Here is a 19308-nt window from a genome sequence, read left to right as displayed (position 1 = left end):
AGCCTTGCCCACTTTCTCCTTCTACTGCTTCCCACATGAAAATTAGCTTCCGTCAAATTGGTGTTCTCATTGTTCTGTGAACTTTTTCTACCATCCTTTTTTTTTTCATACTGTCAATCTGCTTTTACCTTTTCTTTATCAAATCTAAACCATCTTTCACAGAACCAATTCAGTTCCTTTTCTTTGAAGAACATCTTCCTAGACCAGCAGAGACCAGAGCAAACACTACATTAAAAAAAAAAAAAATCAAGATACTTAGTGTCTTTAATACACATTTGATGATTTTCAAGTGCTTATCCATGGCAATTCTTACTCAGAATTTCATTAGGTTTTCTGATTTGGTTTAAAGCTAGAAGCACAGAAGTTCCATGAGAGCAGAGAATTTGTCTATTTTATTTACTGCTAAATCGCAAGAGCTTAGAACTATGCGGGACATGCAAGCATTTGTTAAATCAATAAACACCTCTGTACATTTCTCACAATATCCAGCTGAGAGCTTCTCAAATAAAGGTTACTTAGCAATCATTTACTAATTGCTTATTTAATTTCCTGGTTTCATAAAGATAGACGTGAATAAGGAAAATAATTTCCTTTAAGAAAAAAATGAAACTGGAATAAGTTTCTTTAGGAAAGAGAACAAGCAAATAAAGCTCTAAATGCTTCCAAAAAACCCTCTGTAATCCATACTCAATATGTAAAATACTGTCCCACTGTCTATGCTTATTTTAAAGAACATAAAAGAATGCGACCTTATTTGGAAATAAGACTGTTGCAGATGTAATAAGATGAGGTCATACTGAAGTAAGACAGGCCCCTAATGTAGATAGGACCCTCTGCATTAAAAAAATTATGCACCTCTGTGGTAAAGGGATACATTTTTCCTAATTCCTATAACAGAATTCTTATCTGTAAAGATATAAAAGCTAAATTTCTAACATTTCTTTTGCCTCACAAGATATGATTATGTTATGCGGTATATGAAAACTAAAATGGTTTTAGAAGAAGCTACAAAATATCACTGCTTCAAATCTCAAAAAAAAAAAAAAAAGGAATTATCCATAGGTTAGCTGCTAAAACCAACTGCTTAGCCCCCTTGCTAAAAACATGGTAGATTCAAATCTATAAGTAATTTCTTAAGCATTCCCAGTTGGGTTTGTTCCTGATTGGTTGATAATCCTAGGAGCATTTTTAATCTGGAAACTTCAGGGTAAAGGGTCATCAGCATAGAGGTTGAAGATATTTACAGGTATTCCATGGAAAGTACAAATGGAACATCTTTATATGGGGATAATATTGATATCTCATCCCTCCAGGCTTATCAAGGAAGATACTATGAAAAGATACTTCAGTATCTTTGATACACAGTGATTTCCGTAGAAATATTAATGTGGTCAATTACTTGAGCAATTAATCTTGTTATTTCATAAACCTTTGTATCACTGAAAACAAAAATAATTCTGAGTAATATAACTCTTTAGATATTCATCACTAAATTGCATATTTTGCTTGACTAAGTCTGAGCAGCATTAATCTTCTATAATCTCTTTGATAAAACCAATCTACCTCCCCCAAAACCAATTGGAAATAAATGTTTCTTGTTTTCTTATTCATCATACATAGGGTGACTGTCAATTATTGAAAGAAGGTATGGAATACTCTATAGCTAGTTATTTCATGTCAAGTAATTGCTATAAAATAAAAAATTAATAAAAATTACTTGAGATGCATGCCAATTTCATCTTTCATCTGGGTTTGTGTGAAAATCTTTATTTTTAAAGAGACTTTTCAGAAATGCCTGATTAACATAAGGCACATTATATATCTCTCCTGACTTATCAAATGATCCAAAATCCACTATGCTGGATGAGAGGTAATTCTAGCTTCTTTACATAACAAAACATACTTTGTAATGTATTTTGGACTTATCATTATTTTACATTTATAATATGATGACTATTTCATATTATATATTATGCAAAAATAATAGTTTACATGTTAACTATTATACAATAATTTATAACAATATTTTATATTATAATTATTATAAAATTGTAATTTATATGAGAATAATATAATTATCGTGTTATTATTCAGAATATTTATAATACTAAATCATTATAAGACACAATATAAAGATAATTACAGGATATATTATAGGACAATAATAATAACTTTTAAAAAAGCCATTCTAGATTTTAAATGGTCTGTTTACATATTAATATGACTATACTGATGACAAATGCCTTAAGAGAGAGGAAGTGCTTTGGAGAAATATGTATGAATTGAGACCCAAATCAGTGAGGCTAGTAAAATAATTTTAATTTGCATATGCTATTAGATCTTCCTTTATCTTTTTCAGTCATCTTCCTCAGTAGTAAAGACACTAACCTCCTACATTGCACCTAATTTATTAAATGTATATCAATGTTTCCAAATTAAATTTAGTCCGCATTAAGAAAAATGTTTTTGTTCTGTTCGTTCTTATTTTAGAAGCATCATAGGCTTTCACTTATCCCCTTGAAATGCCATTCATTCTTCTCTTTTTCTTTCAGTAGTTATATATACACATTTATATAAATTTATACATATATAAATATATATTACACATATATACACATTTATATAAATATACACACTTATATTTATATAATATATACACATTTATATATAAATAAGTTATATAAATATGTAAATATATAAATAAATGTATATATAACACAAATAAATGTATATATATTTATATATAAATGTGTATATGTCTGTGTATTTACATATTTATATATATAAATGTGTACATGTGTGTGTATAGTAATATATAACAATATATAAAAAAGTATTTAGCATATTTGCATATTGAAAAATGGTTGCTTCTGAATAGGTCAAGGGTGGCACTACCTTTTCTCACAAATAAAAGATTCTCTACAGTATCAGGAAATGCAAAATGTTAAATCATTTAAGGCACCACACAGGCTAAAGCTATTTTCTTTTTAAGCTAAGAACTCACATATTGTCATTTACATTTCGCATCCACTCCTGTCTTCTGAATTCCCCTCTGGCCAGCTTTAACTCATCAATTGGTTCTGCTACCCGCAGTGTTGGCTCCAAAGGCTTGTAGCGCTGTTCCAAAACTTCAGTGATATCACGGAATGGTCCCTGACAAGAAAGAATGAGGAAATATTTTATTATGGAAGACTTTTTGTCATTTTATTCATGATCAAGGGTGCTGAATATCTACATAGCATACCAAGTTTACAAAATTATTTTTAAAGAACAAGCTGTTCTCTGAATTAGAAAATACATAGAATATCACATCTTCAAAAAATGCTCACACAAGTAGAAGTGATTATATTAAAATATTTTAAATTAGCCAAAATTTTCCCTACTTACATCAAAAGACTTTTTATGCTAAAACTGTTTGATTTGTAGTTACGTTACTTTGTTTTCTAATTAAAAAAAAAACGTTTCTTCTGATATAACTTAAAAAGAATTCTCTCCCTTTTTAAGTAAAAATATTAGAAAAGATTCTGAGCATTGCTTTCAAAAAGACTTCCTATCAATAGAAATAGGATAGCAAGGTTTTTTTTTCATAAAATAAAGCTTTTAAGTGAATGCCACATCTTATATATAATTGGTGACCCTCCAAAACACAGAGAATCCTAATTTTAATTAATTTAAGTGTTCTTTAGTAAAAATTCTAAGTTCTATTGCATAATAACTCTGATACAATAGCAAACATCTAATGACACAAATACATAGCGGAGGAAAGCCCATAAAGCTGCAACAGTGAAAAGTGTTTTATAACATGTCCTACCTTTAAATTAGTAGTTACTTATATTAATTACTAGAATCCACTGGTTGTCTAATTAGTATCATATTAAGCACAATACAAATCAGAGGCGGCTCTGGAATTTGCCATGTCATTAATTACAGACTGCTTTTTTTTTTCACCACTATTGTTGTGCAGGACAGAAGTGATATAAAATGGACAAAGATTCCTAATCATATTCCTTATCCTTAAAGATCTCTTCTTTAAATAGGTTATCACTAACAAGACACAGCTGGAGTTACTGCAAGCACTGAGTGAAGACTGTGGGGCTAATAAAAAGAAATGATTCACGCCTCATTTATGTTCACTTATGTTTTACATTAATAGAAACCAATAATAGGAACCAGTTACCATAAAAGTCATGGACCGTAAATAACACAAATGGCAAATAAGTATCATCTAGTACTTTTCACAGCTGGACAGGAGGATTGCTATATTTGAAAGTAGTTAATGGATTTTTATTGGAACTTTACTTTTTAAAGATACAGTAACATGATTCCAAGTTCACTATTAAGAAATCAAATGGGGATTTTTTTTTTTTACAGATTCTTAATGTTTTACTTTGAGAAATTCTATGGTTTTAAAAATTAATATTTGGTTGTGTTACCTGGGGAAAATTACTTCTTCAGACCTTCTTTCCTTATATGTAAAATGGAATAATAACTCTCTCACAAAAGTGCTCTTAAGATACATAAGACAACGTAAGTAACACTCTTAGCATTGTACTGAGAACATACTAAAAATTCATACCCCTGGCTTTATTTTCATTATTAGTTTCACGAGAAGTTTGGAGAAGGTTTTGAACAATAGCAGCATCAAATATATAATGAAATATGCAAGGCTAGGAGTTTGAAGGGACCAGCATTCACAAGGAGGAATGGTCTTCTAAGTGGCCAAGCTCTACCTTCTAAACTTTGTTGGTGTATCAACATAACACATATCCATTTGTAGACTTATGCCACTACTTGTTCTGGAACTTACTATTTCCAAAGAGACTAGGAAATGAAAATGGAGTAGCCCTACTCAAGCAGCAAAATTTAGAATAAAAATAGACCCTGTCTTCCTGTTGGGTTCAGTATAATCTTTGTGACCCTAATTGTCCCCTAATCACGTCCATCTCTCTATAATCTATCAATGCCTGGTCCATACATTTATATCTTAGACACTTAGACAAGTGTCTTGCCCTTGAGCTCAACAGAACTTCTCCCTGGTTAGAAATGACATTTACCGTCAAGCTTCTCCTATGCCAAAGCTTCTGTTATTTTGTATTTCTGTTGATAGACTGCCTTTCAGATCTCAAGTGATCTGAATATTGATCATACCAGGAGTGACATGGGGCCTCAGATTCGGGGGAAAGCTTCAAACTTTGGATCTGCTCATTGTATTCATTTCCAAATATTAATCCCTATAATGCCTAGACTCAGCCTGAATCTGTAAGTCTCCTTTGACTCTTAGCTATAGTTTTCCAAAGTTTGACTTTATTTACATCCAACCAAATCCTGATTATGAGGGTCAAATATATTTATGTTCTTCTATATTTTTAATAACGCATGTTACTTTATAGACATCTTGTATTTTTACAATTATCTCAAAGCTTAAATAATAATGAAGTTATGTTTTAAACTCCCAGGATTGTTTCATACACTTGAGAAATTTACCTCCCAAGTATAGACAGACCATCAGAGTATAAATATTACCATTCGTAGTATAGCATATATAATCTTAGATCTCCCTGACGATGTATGCGCCTTTCATATTATTAGATAACATATAGGAAATGTGATTCTGTCCAATAAAACCACAACATTAAAAATACCATTCTGTGAAAACAAGAATGGAAAGGAGGAAAGAAAGTGAAGAAAGAAGAAGCCAAAGGAAGCTGAGAGAAAAGAAGGTGGGATGAAACGATGGGCTGAGGAAGAATGGGAAGGAAGGAAGGAAGGAAAAAAGGAAAGAAAGGAAGAAAGAGAAGATTAAAATGATGTGGAGTGGAGGGAGAAGCCCAGGGACAGGAATGAAGGAGACAGGGAGAGAAGGAAAGAGGAAAAGAACAATGGAAGGGAGAAAGGAAAAAAGAAGGGAGCAGAAAAGAAAATTAACAAGGATCATTATTTTGTGGTATGCTAGATAAAGGTAATTTATACGTGTATATATGTATGTACACATACGTATGCATATATATCTGCATATATACACACACACATACACATATACAAAATCTTCCATATACATGTATATTCCACATATATTCACATGTATATCATTATATGAATGTATATAATATTTTCTATGTGTCTTCATATATATACTATTGTGGTATAATAAGAAATACATAGCTGATGATTTTTGTCACTGATTTATTTATTTTTTTTAAAAGATTTTATTTATTTATGTGACAGAGATAGACAGCCAGCGAGAGAGGGAACACAAGCAGGGGGAGTGGGAGAGGAAGAAGCAGGCTCCCAGCGGAGGAGCCTGATGTGGGACTCGATCTGGCAACACCGGGATCACGCCCTGAGCGGAAGGCAGACGCTTAACAACTGCGCTACCCAGGCGCCCCTGTCACTGATTTCTGGCATAGTGCTCCTAAAATGCTTGGAATTTCCTGAGTGATGGGGTGCCTTTGTTACTGATAACAAGGTTATACCTGAGATTATGCTAATAAGGTGATTTAGGTTAGCCCCTAGTAGCCTCTTAATGAAACTGGTCATCACAAAGACCAAATGATTAGAAGGTTGAAATTTCCAGGCCCCGCTTCTGATCTCCAGGGAAAGGTAATGGAGTTTAAGATTGAGCTTTATAAAAACTCTTACACAAGGAGATTTGATGAGCTTCTCAACTGGCACAAACATCTACGTGCTGGTAGAGAGGCGCATCCCAACTCTATGAGAAGAAGCCTGTGCACTCTGGACCCTTTCAGACCTCACTCAACGTTCCTCTTCACCTGGCTGTTTATCTGTACCCTTTAGAGTAAAGCAGCAAATGTAAATAAAATGTCTTCCTGAGTACTGTGAACCACTCTAGCAAATTATCAAACCTTAGGATGGGGTCATGGGACCCCTCAATTTGTACCCAGCTCAGTAAGAAATATAGGAGACCCAGAAATTGCAACTGGTATGTGAAGTGAAGAACAATTTTGTGGGGTTAAGCCCTTGAGCTACAGAGAACTCCTGGTAGTTAGTGTTAGAACTGGCTTGAATTGTTGGACACCAAATGGTATTCAGAGAATCAGAGAATTAGTTGCTGGTGTTGGAAGACACCTTGGTCACATATATATATTTCTCCATACATATTTATATACTTTTAATATGTATTTACTATATTTATTATGTAAATATACATGTATACATCTTCCATACAAATACATATAACCATTTATATATATATATATTATATATATACATAAATTGTCCACATATATTATTCACATATATCTTGTATATAGCTATATGTATGTATCTTCCATATGCATTCCATAAACACTAAATACATATATGTATAAATACAATGCTATGGGGGAGGGACGCCATGTAAAGTACTAAATGGGTTGTATTGAGAAAAGAGCATTAATAGAGATGAAGAGTGAATACAAACTAGTATAAGCCATATCATAAAAACATAAAATAGCAAAGCAGTAAAGATAATGTGGAATGTAAATATTATAAAACTCATATAAAATGATATTAAATGTGTATGGTTAATGTTGTGAATATTATACAGTGTGTGGCGGTTTGGTCTGGATGACTTCTAGAGTGTTTCCACTCAGAAACATTTACATATCTATATCTTATCAGTACCATATCATTTTCACATTTCCTAAGAAGTTGCATTCAGAATTACTCTATGAATTCCATGTATTACCAATAGCTATCTCATTGAATATAGCATAAAATATGGATTATTAAGTATACAAATACACAATGTTATATCTCATACCTTAGCAATCTTTGAACACTTAATACACAAGCAATGGAAATACCAGAATTATCTTCTTTATAGAATAATAAATGGAATTGCTCATTCTGATGGTATCATGTAAAATCATTACTTGCATCAATTGAAATAGTAATATGCATAATTCAAATGGTAAAAATTCAGTTACTTAGAATATGACATTTATTTTACATTTGTTTTAAAAACTATTTTAAATGCCTTTATTAGAATATTGGTATAACCTATATTTAGAAAAGAATAATGAAACCATACTCTGAAGATATGTTCCAAAATAAACCGAAAATTTTCCAATTATCTCTCTTTTGTCCCCTTGCTCAACTCTCCTCTCCCTGCCACTTTATTTCAAAAAGAGGGAGCTCTCTCAGCTTCTGTTTTTTTGGATAGATTTTTTTTTTTTTTTACAGCTCTTTCTATAATATAGTATAAGCCATCAGTTAATATTATTTTTTAAAAATAGTATTAATTATCAATTAGTAGTTTTAAGAGAGCAAAAAAAAAAAAGCACAAATAAAGGGAATAAAAGACCCAATTACAGAAAGTGAATACATAACATCACAAATAATTACAGCAAAGTGGGAAATTATTTTATGGCATAGGTGAGGTTGTCTGCTAGCAATTGATGAAATGGCTGGGGGTGTGGAAAGCAGTCTGTAAAATGACCTCCAACCATCCTACTTTCTGGGACTCAAACCCTTGTATGGATTGGACTTACTTCTAAAAAATAAAATACGGCAGAATGGGAGGTCACTTGTGGCATGAGGTCATAAAAAGGCTATGGCTTCTGTTTTGAGAAGTCTCTCACTCTCGGTTAGATCACTCCCCCAAGGGAAGCCAGATACCAGTGAGGCAGCTCTGTAGAGAGGCCACTATGAGAAGGGGCTGAGATATGAAAACAAGTAACCATATGGGTGACCTTAGAAGAGGATCTCCTCATCCTCCTGCTCTTCCCTACAGCTGAGTTTCCACATGAAATCATAGCTTGCCTGGCACCTTGACTGCAACTTCATGACAGATCTTGAGTCAGAGGCACTCACCTAAGCTGTACCTACAAAACTGACCACAGAAACTGTGAGATAAGAAATGTGTGTTGGTTTAAGCCATCACGTTTTCAAGTTATTTATTACATAGCAAAAGATATACAGAGGAAAGCCTGTGTAAGGAACTATTAGGTGGGGTTCTGGGAATCTGGCCCTGTGAACCCGAATCAACCCAATTCTAGGTTGATGCCCCCTGGTGGCCGGTGTCTACTCCAGATTAAATATTGATGGGGATGATAGAACTGTTGCTCTCTGGGGCCTTTGGAACAGTGACACTCATCCCCAACACATCCCACTCCACCCTATAGCCCTGGGAAGTCATTTGCCAACCCAGCTCTAGAGGAAGCCAGGGAAGACTTTTTTTTGTCTCCGCCTGACTCTTGCATTGTTTTGGGTCCTCTGTAATTCTCAACTTATGCTTTTAGATTATGTTTACAACTGTATATAGATATGAATCATCAGATGAAAAGTTACATAAAGTTGATAATACATCATATTTTTCTAGCAACATGTAATAAAAGTACTGTTATAACAATGTTTTCAAAGAAAAAGGTTAGATCCTAGACAAAACTCTTATGTGTTAACTTCATATTTGAAATAATAAAATCGAGTCCCATAGAATTATTGGATTACTTCCCTCATACATATTTTAAACAGACCTTATATTTATTATTTAAAATTAGATTCCATAAAAAATAATTTCCCTTTCTTGTCACAAAGACAAAACAATAACTTAAAAAAAAAAAAACAGCAAGAATACAATCATTGACAGAATTCTTATATTGGACTGAGTACCTGACATTGTTTCCTATCAATGGGTGGCAGAATTTCGGATCGAGGAAAGGAACGGGCACTGGTACAAGCTAGCCAATTGCTAAGGCTGATGCAGCGCTTCGGCTTAGCTTTAGACCTTTGGGATGTTAAAGGCTTTGCCTTTTGTAACCGCAACTCCCACGGATCAGGATCTTTTCTGAATGGTGAATTGTATACACCTGGAATCTAAAGAAAAAACATAATTTTTATTTTTATCTTTAACTTTTCACATGAAATAAAAGGAAGACGAAGTTGTATCATAAAAATTTTCATATGTTTAAGAACAATTTTTAAGTAGACTCTACTTCTTAACTAGAGGCTGGCTTTAAATTCATCTAAGGAGATTACAAAATACTCACTTTGTCTACACTTCAGACCAACAATTTCAGAATCGTTTGTAGTTAAAGACTAAAAATGTTAAAAATCGCTGAGCTATAGCTTCTACCTGGCATATATGGCATATTTTATATAACCGTATATTAGAAAAACTTACACAAGGACCTTAAGGCATTCTTTCTGTTAAGTATGTATATGGATATTTAATCATATCCATAAGTCATACATTCACTCACACAAACTCAAATATGCAATGCTTGAACAAATTTCAGGAACAAAATTTGCACTCAATAAATACTTGATTGCTTTAATGATTATGCATTATACACCCTACTTAATAGCAGCAATTTTAAGTTCTCTACTTTAAAATAATAAACTGGCATTTTATATTAGGTGCTGTATTTCTGTAGTGTCATATTACCCTTAATGTTCTTTCATTGATCTTGTCACACGCTGTATTACAAGTCAACTTTGTTAGCACAGCACCTGCTGTGAGATAGAGGTTCAACAGATGTATGTATAACAAATGTTAAATTCAAGTTGAGCAAATATTCATTTTCTGAAAATTCAATGGTGTTTGAGTATACAAACAGCATAAAACCATATTTTTATACTTTTCATATATACAAATTCATAGTCATAAGGAAAAGTTATTTTATTTTTTACTTTTATTAAACATTTTTTAATATATTTATTGGGGGGGGGGCAGGCAGAAGGAGAGGGAGTAGCAGACTCCTGGCTGAACAGGGAGCCCAAAGCAGGATCAATCCCAGAACTCTGGGATCATGACCTGAACCGAAGGCAGACGTTTCACTGACTGAGCCACTGAGATGCCCCAGAAAAGTTACATTTTAAAGGACAGTATGACTTATTTGGTTTCTGTGTAGACACTCTGGACTAAGGATTAAACCCATATATTTTTCCTAAAATGTGCCTTTCTCTTATGCCACCATTATATGCAGAAATTTTTCTGGCCACTACATTTACTAATGGAACCAGCAGATTCAAAGTATTATGATTACCTAAAATCTTTCTTTGAAAAACTATCTTAGAAAATTTTGTATTTCCTGAGGCGCCTGGGTGGCATGATCTCAGGGTCCTGGGATTGACTCCCGTATAGGGCTCCCTGCTCAGCAGGGAGTCTGCTTCTCTCTCTCCCTCTACCCCTCCCCCCTGCTCATTTTCTCTCTCTCTCTTGCTCTCTCTCTCAAATAAAGAAGTAAATACATAAGTAAATAAATATATAAAATCTTTCAAAAAAAGAAAAAAAGAAAATTTTATATTCCCAGCCTAATATTTCAATTCAGTGTTAACCTTTCTCTAATATCAACTAAGGCTAGATTCAGTGCCCTATCCCTAATGCTACATTAAGAGACTGGGGACAACTCTGTCAGAGTTCCTACCTACCTACCACATTGTTTCATAATTACCTTTGCGTGTATCAATCTTCCCTAAACAAGCAGCTGGAGCACCAGGCCTGTGTTTTAGGTATTTTTGTATCCGCATGGCCTAGTGGATTCCTGGGCACATAGTAGACACTCAAAAACAATGCACTCTGCAGTAGGACCTGTGAAGCCTCTATTTTACTCTTGTTTTCCAAAGCCATATCAAGATCTCAGGAAATCTTTTGTTTGAGGCTTATTTCAAAATCTTATCAACTTTTGTTTGAGGCTTATTTCAAAATCTTATCAACTTCTTTCAAAGAATTATAGATTATACCCTTTTTATCTTTCTTAATATATTAGTTTTGCTTTGCTTTCAAACACATTGTGATCTAGAACTAAATTATCAAAGACCCACTTGAGTTATCTCCAACTCAACTGTTCCTGTGTTATAATCGAATTTTATTAGATAAAACAAAAGCTATGTAATATGTAATATACTTACATATCTTAAAAAATATTTTTGAACTGAGTTTTCTTTGGGATTTTTTTCCCTATATAATTTATACAAGAAAAAAGTGTTGAAACATTACAGGCAACTGTATAAACCGTATTTAATGTCATGCTAACATTCTCTCACTATAATACTAAATATCAAACAAGGTAGATTCATAAACAGTTTAAATGATGTTAATAAAAGACAGCATGGACACATATATTTAAAATAGTTTTCAGTGTAATTTTGAAGTGGGTGATAATTTTTAAGATGATTTTTAGGGTGAATTTCTATGATGAGAATCTATCAATTGTAATGAGAAGAAAACCAACATATATTACATTAAAAAGACTATTCTGACATAAATATAACTAAATCTCCATAGTCTATGAAAAAGATAGGAGTATGCCATTCTATTTAGTGATGACCTAGCTGACTTAAGTCTGTTGATCATTTCTACAACCTTGCAGATTAAAATAGTAAAATACATACAATTTAACTAGATTATAATTTATCAGTTAAAAATATCTATCCACTTGAATAACTGCTACCAGCCATTAACTCTACCCCATTAGAAATCTTCTTTGGTCTCCTTCCACATTTGCATGCACATGTATACATAGGCTAGATGGGAAATGCAAATAGATCAGTAGACATGATAGCTTTCTTAAATTATATTTTGCAACCTATATGGAGACCTCCTCATGTGTATTCTCTTTGCAATTTAAATCAAATATAGGTAGAAAATATATTTTAATTGAATTTAAAATGTATCATTTAAAATCTTCAAGGTGTCAGTTATTTTAGAAATTAATTTAATACATTTACTAACTTACGTCAATGAAAACAGTCCAGCCCTCTCTCAATCCCTACCACAAGCAAATGCCCTATTTATTTATATAGATACAGTATGCATTTAGCTATTACTTCTTTAAGTAAATAAAACAATGTTAACTTACTATTGTCTCAATTGCTACATTTTATAATTTGTAAGCCACTTGTGAATAATGGTTTGTTGTTGATTTTTAAAAATATTACTATGAGTCACAAAAGACAAGGTTAATCCTAAGGGACCATGACATATTTTTCAGTTTTCACATTTTTCACAACTTAGAAGGGCTACTGCCAAGCTAGCTTTTGGGACTTCATTTTCAGCAATAATTTTCTAGAGTGACCAACACTATAGGGAAATCTGTGCTAACTGTTTAAAAAAAAAAAAAAGCCTACAACTGAGTTATTTGCAGTACTGTCATGCTAACATTCAACTCAATAAGACCCAAGAAATCTCGGGAGAGGACTCTGCTAATAGCTTCTTACTGACCTCCTTGCATCAGGCTGGGCTGCTGACTGGTGGCCCAGTGGTGAATACGGCAAATGAGGTGTGAAAGCACTGATTTTTTTTAAAGGCTATGATTCTGACTCGTCAAAAGGAAAAAAAAAAAAGGCAATGAGTTATATAATAGATATATATTTTTCTTGAATTCCCCCCTTCAGACCCTCCATCATGGGAACTTAAGCATGACCTGGAATATTAATTATGTCAGGTTGAGCAACGAGCAAATGTACCATTTGTTACCCAGTCACCCTTAGCATTACATTAATATTTTGAACCATTCCATATTTCTAACAATCTATCAGTTGCTCTTTTCTCCTCAGTTTTCATTCTTTAGACTTACAAATATTGTATGGGAAAGTACGTTAAAAATGCAATTGGTTTAAAAACAAATGGATGGTAGATTTGGAGAATCTACTGTTTTATTTCATGGAGAATGTTTTTATGGTCATTTCCCACTCATCCACAGACCTTCATTTTGTAATTGCCTGGGGGAAGCTGTATTCTAATTCTCCCCTCTTCTCTTTGTTTTTGAGGGTTACTTCTAAAACAAGTTGCTATAAAATAAAAAATTTGAAACATGATTTTGTACACCTATAATTCCCAAAGCACAATGATTAGTCTTTCCATTTCATATTTTACTATGTGAGAAATAATAATCTCTCATAATTTCAAAGTAACTGTTCTCTCAGGAATGAGGAACTAATAAGTATATAGGATAGGTGGGGGAATTCAAGTTTTACTTTTGCAAATGACAATTACACTGCAAATGGGAGTCAACTGCCACATAAAGGAACAAAATCAAAAAGTATTTTCTTACATCAGGATTCAGAATTTGTGAATAGTTGGAGAGATACACAGTTCCATATGGGGGGATGGTTAAAATATGTTCAGGATCTAAGCTTTAATCAAAATTATTTTAAAAATTAGACACTACGTCAGCACAGAAGAGCAGCAAAGATCTCTACTAACGAGGAAAGTCAAAGTGGGCCAGAGAACTGTGAATGAAGTATTTGTGAGGGTAGGGACTGCTGAATCAACACTGACCAATGTACTTCATCATAATTATCAGGACATACTAGTGCCAGGGGATTTATAAAAATCCCACTCAGCAAATAATTGCCCTGCTGTTAGGAGATAGTCAGAGTGTTAACACACTGTCACAGTCCAGTGTTTAGTAAGATATTCTACATTCAATTACTCTTGCTGAGAACTAAAAGGAAACATGGTCATTTCTCACCACAGCAGTTATGTTTCCACATGCATTACAGAAAACAGCCATGTTAACCCTCAGATACAGTACCTCAGAAGGAAGAAGAATTTCATGGGAACATCTGGGATTTACAAGGAATATATCTGGTATAAAACTTATCGATAGAAAGCAAGTTTTATAAAGAAAAAGCTATTACTAACTACACATGCTTTTCTGTGACTTCAGTGTAGAGTTGAATTTTTAAATATTTTGAGTCAAAGCACAGAGTGGGGTCATGTTAAATGGAGATCCCAGAGGTAGCTAGCTTCATTAGTTTAACAAATGATTTTTATAAATCATTTCGATATCCTAATCATTATCATCATATATTAAAATATTTTCATTAAATATTGATTAAAATAATGAAATTTAAGTAAAATGCCATCCTCTATATACTAATTCAATTCAATAAATATTTAGCATTTATCTAAGGTAGGTAGAGATACATGAAAAGTGATCACTCCCACCAAATCATTCTCAGTTGGGGGGGGGCACTTGGAGAGTGATTTTGTGACTGACAATAACATAACCAGCCTGTAGTAAGTATCCACTAATTACTGTTGTAAAAGGTTTATACCAGAGGTTACAGTAAAAGTATATACATTTTTTTAGAAAACCGTGGAAAAAGTATCTGACTTTCTTTTAAAGGCGGGTAGAATTCTGGCAATAAAAAGGGAAGAAAGGCATTGTAGGCTAAGGGAAGGGTAAAAATAAAGACAAACATATTTGTGGGAAAACACAGAACAGCTGTTCAGTGAATATCACACTGGCCAGTTTAAGCACGAGGTTATAGTCAAGAGATGAGTTTATAAAGATAAATTGAGGTCAAACTCTAGAAGGCTCCAAATTACACTTAATTCTGCATAAAGTGTAAATCTATGATTTTCACATTCTTCCTTAGAAGGTAAACTCAGGAAGAAGTCTGAAGCAGGCCTACAGAAACAGACTCTGTGAAAACCACAATTTAAAGAGACAGAACAAGCATCAGAACCAGACTCAGATATGGCAGGCATGTCTCTCTCTCAAATAAAAATAAATGTTTATTAAATAATAAACATAAATAATAAAATGTTTAATAAAGTAAATAAAAACAAATAAATGCCATATATATATATATGTACCTTCATTTACATATATATATATATATATATATATATGTATTATATATATAATGACAGAATATCCAAGGAAGGTAGGACAACTACAAAAGGTATATGCCATGCACAGAATGGGAACCCAGAAGAAGGAAGAGAGAAAGGAACAGAAGACATATTTGAAGTAATAATGACTGAAGATTTCCCCCAAATTAATATCATACACTAAACCACAGATTCAAGAAGCTCAGAGAACACCAAGTAAAATAAATGACAAACACACAAACATATACAGAGGCATATCATATTCAAACTTCTAAGAATCAAAGATAAGAAATTCTTGTGAGAAGCAGAGATGATAAGCACCTTACCTATAGAGATGCAGAGACAAGAATTACATTCAACTTTTCCTCAGAAATGATGCCAGCAAGACAAGACGCTCAGAGTGAACCCTAATATAAACTATGGACTTTGAGTAATAATGTGCTGGGGTAGAGAATATATGGCAACTTCCTGACCAAATCTGTTGTGAACCCAAAACTTCTCAAAATTTTAAAAGCCTATTAAAATAGTTAAACATATGCTTAGTATATAACACAACAATTCCATTCCTGGGAATCTATACAAGAGACGTGAAAAAACATGGAACACTGCCTATCTCAAGACCTGGCACAAAGTAGACAATCAATCCATGCTTATCTGAATAAGTGATACAGACCAAAATTCTATGAAGGAGGTGAAGACTGCTTATTGAAAGGTAAGAAGAAAGAACAGCGGAAACAGAAGAATGACATGGACAGAGAGCATTCTATAGAAACAGAATCAGAAGACACCAATAATAACGTTGATTAAAAAGACCATAAGAGAATGTGGACTTACAGAAAAACCTGGGCTTAGAAGCCAGGCAGAGAAGGTAGAAAGAAGAACAGTTATGCAGGAATATTACTACCTGTTTTGGAGTTATTAGAACTGAGTTCCCAAAAATCCAGGTTGAAAGGTCCAGTGTATAGTTGTAATAGTAGGTCTGGAACTTGGGAAAGAGGTCATAGTAAGCAACTGGAGTGTTTTCTGAATAAAAATATCTGAAGGTCTGAAAATGGATGGCGTCACTGAGGGAAAGCATGTAGGGAATTCAGGGGAACAGTCTTAGGAGTGTATACATACAAGAAATAAGTGGGAGAAGAGATGCCCATGAAGGACACTCAAAAGAGCAAACAGTGAGGGAGGAGAGGCAGTACACAAGGGAGAAGACTGTTTCATGAAGGAGGTCAGCAGTGTCAGAAGCTCAGGAGAGGTGGAACAGCATGAGGACAAAGAATGCACAACTGGCATGGTAATTAGAAGGTGACAGGTGACCTCCACAGAAGCAAATTGTGTTCTTGTGGCACAAATCACATCATAATTCATTGAATGTGAGGAAAGAAAAAGAAGTGGAGACTGATTTGAGTCTTCTAAAATACAGCAATATTATGATGACTCAGAAAATCTTGGGACTAAAAGAACATTTTTCCCACCTGGTCAGGATTTCCCTTTAACTATATTGCATTTTGAAAGAATTTCTAAGAGAAGATTCCACGTAAAAGACTTTCTTGGAAATCTTCCCCACTAAACAATTCCTTTATCTTTTTCTCTGTAAATGTCAAGTCACTATTCTACTGATGCCTGCAAGGACTGGATGAAAGTCGCTTATTTTCTTGCTTACGAAATTTTTTTAGGCCTGTTCCTTTCCGTAACAAGTAGCAACCCCTCCAACCCTGGTGCCCCCAAATATAGCTTCATTTACCTCCTCCCCTCCTCTATCTGCTGCCTTGGCACTCTCTCCAGATTTGGCTTTGATTCTTGCTTTTCCATCTGAGTCATAGCACTGACAGTTTATAAGTAATTATAAAATACTGAAATTAGCATTGATATGTATATATACCCATACTGAGAAGAGACCATTCTGTGGGGTTAAGATGACTGGTATTTGAGCAGTGTGAAAGAAGAGAAGGGATGTGCCCAGTGTAAGATGAGGGAAGGCATTCCCAGAAAACAGCAAGATGTGCAAAGGAACAGAAATTTAAATAATTTTGATATTAAAGAACTATAAATAGCCCCATATAATATCAGAGTATTAAGATACACATTGAATACTATTGAATACACTATTGAAGAAGACTGAGAACAAATGATTGAAGAGTACAAGGCTGCCTACAGTGTCCCTAAGGCCAAAGGAAGTTCCAATACCACAAGTGTGATGAGCAGTGTGCAAATCTCCCAGAGGTCCCGTGGATTTACAATTAGAAGATTCCTGGGTGACTTTATCAAGAGGTGTCCTGAGTAAAGCAGTGAAAGTGGACACCCAGTTCCACAGTGATTTGAAAACTCCCTATTGAGATGCTTCTAACACACAATTTCTACACATTCTGTGCTGGCTTATTAAACACGTACTAATGAAGTCTGAATGACCTAAGAAAAAATAGTAAAGCATGTTTTTATGACCACCCCCCACCCCAAGCCCTCCATTATATACCACTGTTCCCCCCTCGGAAACCTACTATTTTCTCTTGCTCAGTTCTTCTACAGATGACTTAATGTGAAAACGACTTCATGGTTCGGGTTTAAAAGACGACTTTCAAGAAAATTAGTTGCTAAAAGAAAAATACTTAGCATCACAGAAACAGGCAAGAGAATTGAAAATTTTCTTTTGTTAAAGAAAATGTACTAATAGAATGGAGCATTTGTCAAACTTTATTCCCAGTGTTATCTGGGGCTCTGCAAGAAACTGATCTCCCAAGAGCCTTTGAAGAAAGATTTCTTAAGCAAACAGGAGGAAGCCATTTTAAGTTTTATCAAATATAGGATTGACTGCCTCGTGGGGAAATGCTATGTTGCCTTAATCTGATTGGCTACAATCTTATAACCAGATCTCAAAGACCACCTCATTTTTAGACTACTGTGCTCTCACACAGTCTTGTTCTGTAGACCTGTGGCTTCTTGTCTGGAAATTATTAATTAATACCTATTAGGTACAGATTATACCTGATACTTTGTGATAACTGAGCTGAGTCTTTAGTATTTTTGCACTTTTCTGCATTATCCTTCAATAAAAATTTTATCTTTTTTAGGTTATCTTTTGCTTTCTTTTTTTTTTTTAATGATTTTTTATTATATTATGTTAGTCACCATACAGTACATCCCCGGTTTCCGATGTAAGGCTCGATGATTCATTAGTTGCGTATAACACCCAGTGCACCACGCAATACGTGCCCTCCTTACTACCCATCACCGGTCTATCCCATTTCCCCATGCCCCTCCCCTCTGAGGCCCTCAGTTTGTTTCTCATAGTCCATAGTCTCTCATGTTTCATTCCCCCTTCTGATTACCCCCCTTTCTTTATCCCTTTCTTCCCCTACTGATCATCCTAGTTCTTATGTTCCATAGATGAGAGAAATCATATGATAGTTGTCTTGTATCTTTTGCTTTCTTATTTTGCTTTGACCTCCTTGGTGGTAGGGAGCCCAGAAAATTCCACTATGCTTCACAAACTTGTTATCTTTTATCTCAACTCAAACGTAAGCCCCTTTGGTGGTAACACAACTTGACCACAAACATAATTAGAGGGAAAGTAATTTAATCGAAGGGAGTTGACCAATGCAGTATTTTGATCAAAAAACTGAACTGGTCTAAAATGAGTAATAGTCTAGTCTCTGGCTTTTGGGGTGTACAACTGGGTTATTTCACAAGTTTTAATGCGAGCTTCTTTTTTTTTTTCATTTCATTCCTCATTTCAAAAATATGAGGAA

The 19308-nt window shown here is 33.9% G+C and overlaps 1 protein-coding gene across 2 annotated transcripts in view; it reads right to left on the bottom strand.

Moving 5' to 3' along the window:
* Positions 1 to 19308, bottom strand: part of SPATA17 (spermatogenesis associated 17) — a 202957-nt gene that overhangs the window by 100227 nt on the left and 83422 nt on the right. For both annotated transcript variants that reach the window (XM_057315487.1, XM_026517325.4), the window contains exons 7-8: positions 9613 to 9816; positions 3005 to 3153 (exon numbers count right to left, since the gene is read on the bottom strand). In XM_057315487.1, the coding sequence (XP_057171470.1) occupies positions 3005 to 3153; positions 9613 to 9816 (353 nt within the window). The remainder of the gene's footprint in view (positions 1 to 3004; positions 3154 to 9612; positions 9817 to 19308) is intronic.

Source organism: Ursus arctos, unplaced genomic scaffold (genome assembly GCF_023065955.2).
Source record: "Ursus arctos isolate Adak ecotype North America unplaced genomic scaffold, UrsArc2.0 scaffold_2, whole genome shotgun sequence".
Lineage (NCBI taxonomy): Eukaryota > Metazoa > Chordata > Mammalia > Carnivora > Ursidae > Ursus > Ursus arctos.
This window is presented reverse-complemented; position numbering and strand designations above follow the sequence as displayed.